At 55.9% G+C, this 11,696-nt stretch overlaps 1 protein-coding gene across 1 annotated transcript; it reads right to left on the reverse strand.

The window, feature by feature from the left end:
- Positions 1-1,844: 1,844 nt before the first annotated feature.
- Positions 1,845-7,433, reverse strand: LHX1 (LIM homeobox 1). Its single transcript, XM_032130290.1, has 5 exons — positions 7,150-7,433; positions 5,610-5,836; positions 5,016-5,293; positions 4,156-4,321; positions 1,845-3,725 (listed from the first exon to the last, which is right to left on the reverse strand). The coding sequence occupies exons 1-5, from the start codon at positions 7,317-7,319 to the stop codon at positions 3,346-3,348; spliced, it is 1,221 nt and encodes a 406-aa protein (XP_031986181.1). The 5' UTR covers positions 7,320-7,433; the 3' UTR covers positions 1,845-3,345.
- Positions 7,434-11,696: the final 4,263 nt, after the last annotated feature.

The raw sequence follows: 11,696 nt of genomic DNA on the forward strand, positions 1-11,696 counted from the left end.
GGCCTAAACCGAGCCGTGTAGCTGCCTAAATGAACACAGAATAAACGGTACAAGGAGCTCGTTACTAAAAGAAAGGAAGAAAGAAAGGAAGAAAGAGAGAAAGAAAGAGAGAGAAAGAGAGAAAGAGAGAAAAAGAGAGAAAGAGAGAAAAAGAGAGAAAGAGAGAAAGAGAGAAAGAGAGAAAAAGAGAGAAAGAGAGAAAAAGAGAGAAAGAGAGAAAGAGAGAAAGAGAGAAAGAGAGAAAGAGAGAAAGAGAGAAAGAGAGAAAGAGAGAAAGAGAGAAAGAGAGAAAGAGAGAGAAAGAGAGAGAAAGAAAGAAAGAACAAAAGAAAGAACGAAAGAAAGAAAGAAAGAAAGAAAGAGAAAATGAAAGAAATAAACCCCCCAAAATTTCCTGCAAAACAAACCTATTTGGTGAAATCCTCATTTAAAATCACTGATTCAACAATAAAGCAGCAGCCCAGCCCAGCAGCACAAACAGCAGTATTTATCTTTCCCAGATAAGTAGAAGTTTGGAATAAATAAATCACCCGTTCCTCCACTTATATAAATGCAAACCAGAGCAACAAAACATGGCAATAGCACAAAAGGCAAATAAATGAGTTAGACACGGAGTCCAGGAGTTTAAGAAGTCTCCCCTGTATTTAATAAAGCATGAATTATTTTTTAGAAACACTAACAGACCCCTTGCAGATAGTTTTTATCTTTATATTGTTATTATATAAGACATTTTGTGTTTAAAGTGAACTATTGCTTCATCTAGGTGGCCCCTCTGCTGGGCATAGAAATTAGGTAGTGAACAAAATCAAAAATCACCATTGAAAATCACAAACTATACAACTTTAAAGCATTTGGAGTTGGTTCTTTTCCCACCCCCAGTCCAAAGAGAGAAATAATGGAGTCACTGGGAATGTGGAAGTCTGGGGTTTAGCATAAAATCCTGTGTCTCCATCAAATGAAAGAGAAGCCAGCCCAAGCCACGGTGAGTTGAGAGAGGAAGGGAGAGATGCAATTACAGCTCGTCCCATTCCATTAACCCAGCAGGTGGAACACATTTAAAGCAGAGACTTTCCAGAACCGAACCTGACTCTTTGCCTCTAACACAGGTCAAAGTCCTCTCGGAATCAGCGAGGCTTTTGCTTTTGAAGAACTGAATATTCAGGATTCTGCCATGATTGATAATTAAAACGTGAAATCTGGCATTTCACAGGGCTCCAGGATTTTTTTGTTTCATTTTTCTCCGAGAGAATGAGGCTGTATCGAGTGCAAAGCAAAATATTCTCCCCCGCTGCCCTTTAGAGAACTTCAGAACGACCAAACGCCGCCAAACCATTGACTTTGCCTCAGCTCTAAGAAAAAAGGATTCAAATTACTTTCAGGACATTGAGGTTATGCTGTGTCCAAACCATCCAATTAGAAAAAAAAAAAAGGAAAATTGCCTTTGGAGAATAAACTAAAACGGGATCAACTGCAAACCATATCCTTGCGAGCATTTTACATTTACAACACATTTTTGTTTACGCATAAAATCAGCATTTCAAATGTTTTTTCTTAACACAGACCACAAATAACTAAAGATATTGAATTATTTGATTATTTCTGAATTTTAAAATTTAAAGCATGGCGGAACAGGGTATTTGGACTTCAACAACTGAGCCTGGAGATGGAAAGAAAGGCTGGAGCTGCCTCTGGCCGCTGTCTGCATCAACACTAGGGCTTAGAATTCTACCAGAGCAAAAGAGCTCCCCAGGATTAGCAGCAAAGTGGATCATTCTTTCTCAGGGCTATTTTACTCAAGAGAATCAATTTCCAAAAACTGCTTAAAACATCAAATGAAACACAAGTTATCTAAACATCAGATTTTCTAATTTTATTAAAAACGCACAAATTTTATCCAACATGTTTTCTTTCATACAGTGAATGGTCTAATATGCACTGGAGGTCACACAAGCTTAGGTTCATTAGAACAATAAAAGACATATGAGAAATTTAATATATAAAGAAAAAAGTAGCAGCTGTTGACTGCATATTTGACCATAAAATTTAAATATTTTGGACTTTTATTTTAAAGACACAAAAATAAAACTTGTGTGGGTCTATATAAGTCATATTAACAATTCCATGAATGTTCAACAGGACTAAAAATTAGCAAAGATGTTTGTTTGTCTTTTTTTTTTTTTTAACCTTGTAACACTTTTTAAACACCTTCTCGGGTTGCTGGTGCAAAGCACCTTACAGTATTTGTGCTATATATTTACTTTATTTGGCAACTGTCTGGGTTTTGTGGGTTTTTTTTTCTTTGCCTTCTGTAAACAACACCTTTTACAAACTAGCACAGTGAACCACAAGCCCTGCAATCTGTTAGAACATCTACAGAAAAGAAAATGAACTATTTTGGTTGGCTGCTCAAAATCTTTTGCTTTTGAACAAGAGGTTTTTCTAAAACAGGATTTATTAGTAAAACATTGAGCTCCTGAATTTAACATTAGACGTAAACAGTTGACTGTTTTTAGTTCAATAGAGTCTTTTTGTTTAGCTTTTCTCTCTCTGTGAAGGTAGAATACTTTTTGTTTGTTTGTTTGTTTTTTTCAAGTCATTTTCGTTAGAGGTCTGGGTGGTGACCTTTGCTATGATGAGGAGGTTTTGTACGTGTAGCTTTGTGAAGGTAGAAGAGTTGGTGCTGAGGGCTTAACATTTAGTATTTGCTATTTTTGGAAAAAAAAAAAAAACAACAAAACAGCCACAACAAAACAACCGAAACAAAAGAGAAAAGAAAAAAAGAAAGGAAAAAGGAAAAGTTGTCCCACCTGATCGCCAGCAGGCTGAAATGGCTGAAGCTAAAAAGAGTTTCTTGTTGTCGAACTTTCTGAGAGACAAAAATGAACAAACAGATTCATAATGCCAGAACCATCCTTAACCGGGAACGCTATAGAGAGTTCTTGAAGCTTTTTTTCCCCTTTTCTTTGACCTTTCCTTCATTCAATTATTTTTTAATTTTTTTTTTTTTTTTAACGAGAAGTTTCTAAGGATTGTGGCTCTTAGGATGACATCCAACAGGGTAATCAAACTTACGCCATCCTACGGAATGGCAGCACTTTTACTGTACAGCTTCCCCAGTTTCTTTGTCAATGGTACAAAAAAGTCCCCTCGCTTGTTTGATACAACCATAACATGGAGATTGTCCTGGTCTAGAGCAAAGCTTGCCTTGGAGCGATTGGATTCAGTTCGTTCCCAAGGTAATATTGTCTTAGGGCGGGAGAGATGTTATATTATTTCATTTCTGTACACCATAACAATAAGCAGACTAGATGATCATCACTTACTTAGACCCAGTTTGTTTTAAAGCTACCACACAGCTGCTTCGTTCATCTCTGGAGGGTGGGACAAGTGATTGCCGTAGTTAGCACCACCGTTGACGGATATCGACGAAAATGGGGGGCTGGGGCCAAAAACTTCTGCGGACATGGAGTGCAAGGACCCGGGCAGGTTGGGTTCGGGGCTGGGCGAGTCTCCCGGGGGGTGCGACATGATGTCAGTGAAGCGCTGAGCCTCACTCGAGGGGTGATGTCCGGGCAGGGGGTGGTCCATGGCCCCCAGCGGGGTCCCTGACGGCCCCGAGGAGGGCACGAACGGGAGATCCACGGGGGTCTGCGCTTGAGACGAAGGCGGTCCTTGCGGGAAGAAATCGTAATTGCTTCCAGGGCCGTAATACTCGCTCTGATAATCTGGTGGACAAGGAAAGACAGAGGGAAGGTAACATGCGGGCAGGTACCCGAGTGGGGACGACACGGGAGCGCTCCCAGGGCGGCGCGGCTGCGGCGGGGGCTCGGGGTGTCACCCACGAACCCGAGGGGGAAACGTGTGACCGGGCCGGCCGGGCTCCGGCAGCCCCGGGACCGCCTTCCCGCAGAGCAGCGGGGGCATCGACACAAACCGGCACTGCCGAAAGCACCGGGGGAACAGCGGGAGAACGCCGGGATCCCGCCGGCCCCGGGGTGCGGGGAGCCCCACGATGCGCGGCGGGGAACCGGGCGGGACGGCCCCGGGACGGCGGCCAGAGGCGCCCGGAGCCGAGCCAGGAGCCCGGCGCGGCCCCGCGGGTGTCCCCGCATCCCGGCACGGAGCGAGGGGGCGCGGGGGGGGTGCGGTACCCACCTCCGTAGAAGGAGAAGGGCCCGTTGGGGATGAGCTCGCCGGGCTCCAGCCGGTCCACGAGCGGCCGCATCCTGCGCGGGCTGCGGAAGAACGCGTGTCGCCGGGCGCCCAGCGCGCTCAGCTGCTTCATCCGCCGCTCCTTGGAGCGCCGGTTCTGGAACCAGACCTGGCGGGGCGGCGGGAGAGGCGCCGGTCACGGGAGCCGCGGGTGCCGCTCACGGGAGCCCGGGACGCGCCGCCGCCGCCCCCCCGCCGCCCCCTTCCCCTCCATCCCATCTCCATCCCCGTCCCGGGGCTGCGCTTTTCCCCTTTCCCGGTCTCTCCGGCCCGGTGCGCCCCGAGCCGCGCTCCTTCGCGTTCCAAACGCGACCGAACCCACGCGTGACGGCGGCCCCGCTCCCCGCCGGCTGCAGGTCAAGAATGATTGAGTTAATTCTTATTACCCTGACAAGATTACTGCTAATTACCCTCACACTGAGCTTCTCCAATCTAACCTCGTCTTTAATGGTCCTTTAACCCCCCATTACCCCAGCGCTGCGGGTTTATAAACCTTTTAATAATTCCAGCGCGTTGTCATTCTTATTTACTCATTAACCCCTCACATTTCTGGTTATTAATTTCGATACTATTTGCAGCTTCTTTAGGACTTTTGCGCATAAACCCGCGGCTCTGTCCCCGCCGACCGGCCGGGGCTGGGGGAAGCACCGGGAAGCATCGGAAGCTGCCGGGATGCCTCGGGAATAACGATTTCAAAGGCCGGAGGGGCTTCCAGGGCCCCGCAGTGCGGAGGGTACCGGGCACCGGCCCCTTCTTGCCCCCGCATCCCCCGGAGCCGTGCCCGGTGCCCCGAGGCAGCATACCTGGATGACCCGCATGTTGAGGCCGGTCTCCTGTGCCAGCTGCTCCCTGATGTGCCGGGTGGGTTTTGGGGTGGCCGCGAAGGCGGCTTTCAGAGTCTCTAGCTGTTTGGCTTTGATGGTGGTGCGGGGTCCCCGCCGCTTGGCCCCCAAGTTCTGGTCGTCGTTTTCGTTGCTCCCCGTCTCCTTGTCGGACACGTTGGCGCTTTCCGAGTCCTTGGCGTCGTCCTGGGAGGGGTCTTGAGAGTCGGGGGACAGGCTGGGGTCACTGCCGGTGGTGGCTGAGGGAGAACAAACCGGGTCACACTCGGCCGGGGGGGAAATACTGACCGCGAGGGACGGGCAGCGGTAGGATCAAGGGAGAGGAGAGAGAAGGGAGAAGAGAAAGAGAAGAAGGGGGGAAAAAAAGGAGAAAAGAAGGAGAGGAAAAGAAAGGGATAGGAGAATGAAGGGAGAGGAGAGAAGGAAGCAGACAAGCGAGAGGAGAAAGGAGAAGACAGGAGAAAGAGGAGAAGAAAGGAGGAAAGGAGCATCTCATCCCAAGGAGCAGCCGGTGCTGAACTCATCCCCGCCCTCATCGCCCCGGCGCTCCCTCACCTGAATGCAGGCTGTTTTCTTTGGCAGTATTGCTGTTATTTAGGTAATCTTCTTTGCAGACAAACTTGTTCTCGTCTATGATGTAGAGCTCCTCGCCGGTGGAGAGTTGCTTGTTACACATCATACACGTAAAACAGTTCAAGTGGAACACTTTGCTCCGCGCCCTGCGGACCAGGTCGCTGGGGGAGATGCCCTGGGCACAACCCGCGCACTTGGTCCCGAAACACCTGCGGAGAGAGGCCGGGCAGCGGCTCAGCAGCACCCACCGACCGCGGGCCCCGCGCCCCGAGCCGCGGCCTCCACACACCCTGCTCGCCCATGCAAAACGGGATTAAATAAAATACAGCATCCCCGCAGAACGCTCTCTCTTCCCGACATTATGTCTTTTAAAAATAAAAATCAAATGCGGCCTGGGCAGCGGGCGCGGGGCTGTGCTGGGTTAGCTGAGCGCCGGGGCTGCGCTGTCCGGGTGTCCCCGCGCCCCGATACCTACACTAAGGATGCTCTAACAAACAGCACGCAGAAATTCTGCACGTTCTGTATCTCGGTACCGGCCGCGGTCACGCTCCGGCCGGAGGAGCCGCCGGTGTGGGCAAGGCCGGAGCGGGGAGCCGGAGTACAGCGGGGCCGGAGGCCTCCTGTGCCCCGCGGGGCTCTCGGAACCGGGACCGGGGCAGGGCCGGGCCCATTCCCGGGGAGAACCGGCGGGGCTCGGGGCAGTGCCGGTCCCCACGCCCAGAGAGAAGCGGCGGCGGGGCTCGGGGCCGCGCTCCACTGCGCCGGGCCGGGCCCGGGGTTGTGCCGGTGTGCGGCGGGGGCTCCGCGGCTACCCCGGCCCCGAGCCGGTCCTTGCCCTTAGCGCCGGTGTCCAGCGGCGGGCCCGGGCCGGGCAGCGGCACCGGCGGCCGCTCCGAGTCCGGGATTGATGCCGGCACCGCAGCCGGCCGGGATGCGCGGGGAGAGCGGCGGCGAGCGAGCGTCGCTCCCCGCCTCCCTCTCCATCCATCCATCCGTCCATCCACCGGCGAAGGGTCGCTGCCCTCGGGGCGGCCTGGCTCGGGAGGTCGGGATGCTCTGAGCCCGCGGAGCGCCCGCACTGGGCCTTCCCCTCCGGGCGACACCGGGAACAACGCCGGGCTCCGGCCCGGGCAGCGCCGCGGCCGCGGAAAGCTCCGGCGGGGTCACCCCGCTCTGCAGCACCGGGCCCCGGGACGGTGCCCGTGCTCCCCCCGGCCCGCACCGCCCCGCCGGTCGATAGTTTGGAAGGAACTTTGGGCAACTCGAGCTCGGCCGGGGGACGCGGAAAGCGGCGGCATCAATGGGCCCGTCCCCGGGCCCGACCCCCGCCCGTCGTCCCCCCGTCCTCGAGAGCACCGGGAGAAACAACCGCGATTTGAGATGTTCGCGTGTCACGGGGAGGGAAGAGGCGCTTGTGGTTCCCGCTGGGAACGGGGGAAACCAGCAAAAATACAGGGGAAAAAAATGGGGGTGAAAAACGAATCGAGAGGAGCGGCGGGGGCAGGCGGAGGCCGGTACTCACCGAAAGAAGTCGTTTTTGCAGTAAAGCTTGCCTTCTCGCGAAAAGCATTTCTCTGTCAAATTGCATTTACATTCACAGCACTGAACACACTTCACATGCCAAGCCCTGTCCAGTACATTCAACAAAAACCGGTCCAAGATCGGCCTTTTGCAGCCTGCACAGTGAACCATTGTCTTTGGTTAGTTCTGAGGGGGGCAGCGGTTTCCCAGGTGTCAGAGAAAAAAAAAATAAAAACAACAATTCTCTTTTTTTTTTTTTTTTTTTTTTTTCAAAAAGACGATAACACCGGCGTAGGTTTGTTTTTTGTTTTGTTTTTTTTCTCTCTCTTTTTTTCTTGTTTTTGTGTATGTGTGTTTTAAAAGCCTTGGAGAAGTGAAGGAGAAGAAAAAGAAAAGGAGGAAGAAGAAAAATCTTCGTTCGAGTGTCCTAGGAGGGGTACACAGGAGAACCCCCCGCTGCCCAGCGCTTCGACACAGCCGCAGGATCCCGGCCGCTACCAACCACACGGATAATAATAATAATAATAATAGTAATAATAATAGTAACAATAGAACAATAACGGCTATAAAGATCGGCGCTCAGAAAAATAAAAATTAAAAAAATTAAAAATAAAACCGCCAAAAAGCGAGCGTGGTGAGTTTTTCTAAGGTCTGAGGTAGAGCAGTCAGGAGTCAAAGTGCTTTTCCCAATGAGAAATCAAAGGAGGAAAAAATATAATAACAATAATAATAACAATAAATAACGAGCCGGGACATGGAGAGGCGGCGGCGGTCAGACGGGCTGTGGCTGCTGCCGCGGCGACATCGCCCTGCGCGTCCTGACGCGGGGATGGGGACACGCGGGGACGGGGACACGCTCCGCCGCTCCTCGCTCCGCCGCTCACTCTCGTTCTCTCTCTCTCCCTCGACGTCTCGGCGGCACCGTTGCGCCCGGCTGTGTCCGTCCGTCCGTCCGTCCTACCTACCGCCGCACATCGCTACCCGCGGCGGCCGCCCGTGTCCCCGCCGAGCGGGCGCGGCGTGGCATGGCCCGGCGGTGGCGGAGCGCAGGGCCCGGGCCGGGCGGGCCGGGCGGAGGGCGCGGGGCAGAGGGGCGGCCCCGCCGTCCGGCCGCGCAGGGGCTCTGCATGATCCCGGCGCCGCCGCCGCCGCAGCCTTATGCACCGCGCGCCCACGTCACCGCCCGCCGCGGCCAATCCGCGCCGCCGCCGCCGCCCCCCCGCGCCCGCCGCGCCGCCGCCGGACGGGGCGTCCGCGCCCCTTTATAGAGCCGCCGGGGCACCGCCGCCGCCTCCGCCCGCGCCGCGCCGGCCGGCCCGCCGAGCGCGCGACCGAGCGGCGCACCGAGCGAGCGGCCCGGCCCCCCGAACGCCATGCAGCGGTAGGTGTGTGGGAGCACGGACGTGGGGACGGTGGGCACGAGGAGACGCGGCCGCTCGATGGGCTCTGGCACCCCCGCAGGGTCACGGATCCGTTAGAGGGACCCGGTGCCCGCCGCCGGCCGGCGGAGCGCCTCGCTGGGGACCGGCAAAAAACGAGGTCCCGCTTCAGCGTGGATTCCCCCGCGGCAAAAGGAGGGGGTCTCCGCGGGGCGCGGAGTTGAGGAGAACTCACTCCGAGGCGGGCCGCTTTTCCCGGGAGGAGCGGTGCGGCGGGGCCGGGACTGCGGCTCGGGACGCTCCGGCGGGGCCGTGCCTGTGGGGAGGGGGCGGCGGGCCCGGGGCCGCCCGACCGCTGAGGGCGCAGCGGAGGCGCCGGTAACTTCGCGGCGGTTCCGTTACCGGCGCTTGTCTGGGGCCGAGGAGCACCGGCCACCGGCATGTACCTTATATATATTTTTTTCTTTTTTTGGTAAATAAAAATTAATTCGCTTTTACCTTCCAGGGGCTGGTTGGTACCGGGGCGGTGTGGAGGGACGAGGTCTCTCTTTCCTTGGTGCGTTGCTGCCCGTCGGGAGCCACCGCTCCGGGGAGGTGTCACTGCCTGGCCCCGGCCCCTCCCGGCCCCGGAGCCCGTCCCCCTCCCCGTCCCAGCGGGCTGAGCCCGGGCGGGGAATTAGGAGGGGAGCGGCGGATGGAAGGGTCCGAGCGTGTCCGGGGTTGCTCACACGACCGAGAGCCGGGGCTGGGCGCGGGAGTGGCGGAGGCCCGCCCCAAAGCCCGTAGCATCCCCCGCCCGAACCCACTGCCCCCGCTCTCTTTCACGTCTGTTTTCCTCGTCCTTGGGGGGGGGGGGGGGGGAAACAAAAAAAAAAGCAGGGAAGGCATCAATTGGAAGACAGAAAGGAAAAGGAAGGCAACAAACCCTCTCCGCGCCCTGCCCGCCGCTCCCCGCGGGGGCCAGCCGGGACCGGCGGGGATGCAGAGCCCATCCGGGCCGGGAGAGCCAATTCCAGAGCTGTCCTCGGGCCAAGACATCTCCTCGGAGCTCCTGCGGGTGTTTAAAAGCCCCGGGGCTCCGTCCGCGCTATCATCCTTCCCCCCCGTCGGGGCTCCCCCCGCGCAGCTGTCGGTTCGCTTGGCCGCCGCTGGCGGGGATCAATGGAGCCCCGGGCCCGCCCCGCCCGGTGCCCCCGCACATGGGCCGCTCTCATGCGGAGCCGCGGGGCCGGCGCGGGCGGGCGGCCCCGCTCTGCCGCCCGGGAAGGCGACAGCTGCGGGCTGCCGTCAGGGGAGCGCTCCCCGCGGCCCCCGGTGACATGTGTCGGTGGGGATGAATGAGGGGAAGGAGATGAGCATCTCGTGTCCATCAAGCACCAGTTTTTCACAGCGATTTTTTTTTTCTCCTTTCCCAGGCGTTAGCGAAAGCATCTGGTTCTCCCCTGCTCCCCGGGGGCCGCAGGCCGTGCCCACCCCCTCCCCGCGGGGGTCCGGGGTGCCCCCGCAGCGCTGCGGCTCCCGGCGGGGCTCTGTCCGCCCGCCCCGACCCAGGCGAACCCCCCAAAGCCCCGCTCGGGAGAGGAGGCGGCGCAGACAGAGGGGGGCAGTGGGGACGGTGGCGTGCCCCCCTCCGCCTCACCCCCCCGCAGCGGGGACCCCGACCCAGAGCAGGCGTTTGAGAGGCCAAAATGCCCGCCCTTGTCTCCAGCAGAATCCGAAAAATCAAACCCCACCACCCCCGGCCTACCCCGGCCGGCCTCCTGTGCCCCTCGTGTCCCGGCGTGGGGCACCCACGGGAGCCCGAGGGGCCGGGGAAAGTCCCCCGAGGGAGCAGCACCGTGTGCCGCCCCCTTATAGGGCCAGGTGTTTGGGACGGGAGGGATTTTTTTGTTTTTCATTGTATTTTGCAATTCGCCCAGGTCCGTTCCCGGGCCGAGCCCCCCGCCCCAGGCGGGGCCGAGCCCACCCGAACCCCGCGGGGAGCTGGCCAGGATGTTCCAGAGCAACCCCGGCCGGCCCCAGTGCTGCAACAGAGGGACATTAAGAGAGTATAAAAGGAAAGAAAGAAAGAAAGAAAACAGGGAAATTAGAAGATGTTTAAAAAAGGGAAATTTAAAAACAAAAAAGAAAAAAAAGAAAAAGGAAAAAGGAGGGAAATTAAAAGAGGAAAAAAAAATTTAAAAAATAGAGTGTAAGTAAAATGGTAAACGAGACCCAAATAAAGAGAGAGGGGGAAAAAAAAGAGGGGAAAAAAAAAAAGCCAAATAAACCCAAACTCAAATTAATTTTCAATCTAATACCGAAGAAAAAACCCAAGTCCCTTTCAGGCGAGTTTAAATTTGCATTTTATTGGTGTCGTTCCCGTCTTTTTAGTTAAACATCACTCTGTTTATCGTCCCCTCTCCCCACCGCTGCGCTCGGTAATGGGATTTCTCTCTCCTTTGCGGGGTACCGGTGCCCGCTCGCCGGGGACACCGCGGTGCGTTGTGGAGCATCCCCGCATCCCCAGCGCTCCCTCCCTCCGAGCCGGGCAAAAACTTCCCTCCCACGCACTGACAGAGGCTTTCCACCGCATCCATCCCCCGACAGCACTTTTCTCTCTTTTTCCCATTTATTTTTAGTTTGATTTGATTTTTTTCCCCCTCCTTTTTAACCTTTCTCAACGACCGCGCACGGGCTCGGGGATGATGCCGGGCTCGGAGCGGGCGGCGGGGCCGGTGACCGGCAGCTTCCCCGACGGGGCGGGGGCAGGGGGAGGCCCGGAGCTCCGGTTCCGACCCCTCCGCATCCCGGTGCAGCGCGGCCCGGGGCACAGGGCGTCTCTCCCGGCGGGAAGCGCGGCGGCATCTCGGAGCGCCCCCCCGCCACCCCGGGCGACGCTGTGGGAGACAGCCCGAGGAAAAGGTGGGGGACACACCTCTCCTCCGTCCCCAGCACTTTCCCCCGCAGAAAGAGCGCCTCCGCCTGATTAAATATATATGCGGTTAATGCACTATCCAAATATTGAAGTTAAGATGTAATTAAGCCTGCAGAACATCCCCGCGCAATAAACCCCACGGCTGGACAGGATCCATCGCCAGGTTTGTTTTAAAAGAGCTTGGGGAAAAAAAAAAAAAAAAAAAAAAATGAAGACGAACAAGAAAGAAATGTTGAAATTATGTATTAGAAG

The sequence above is a fragment of the Corvus moneduloides genome, chromosome 20, assembly GCF_009650955.1.
Source record: "Corvus moneduloides isolate bCorMon1 chromosome 20, bCorMon1.pri, whole genome shotgun sequence".
NCBI classification, from domain to species: Eukaryota; Metazoa; Chordata; class Aves; order Passeriformes; family Corvidae; genus Corvus; species Corvus moneduloides.

Coding starts and splice junctions, on each gene's coding strand:
- LHX1 (XM_032130290.1), bottom strand. CDS start 7,319: ATGGTTCACTGTGCAGGCTGCAAAAGGCCGATCTTGGACCGGTTTTTG. Junction 5,837..7,149: donor TGCAAAAACGACTTCTTTCG/GTGAGTACCGGC, acceptor CTCTCTCCGCAG/GTGTTTCGGGACCAAGTGCG. Junction 3,726..4,155: donor GCCCTTCTCCTTCTACGGAG/GTGGGTACCGCA, acceptor CTTGTCCACCAG/ATTATCAGAGCGAGTATTAC.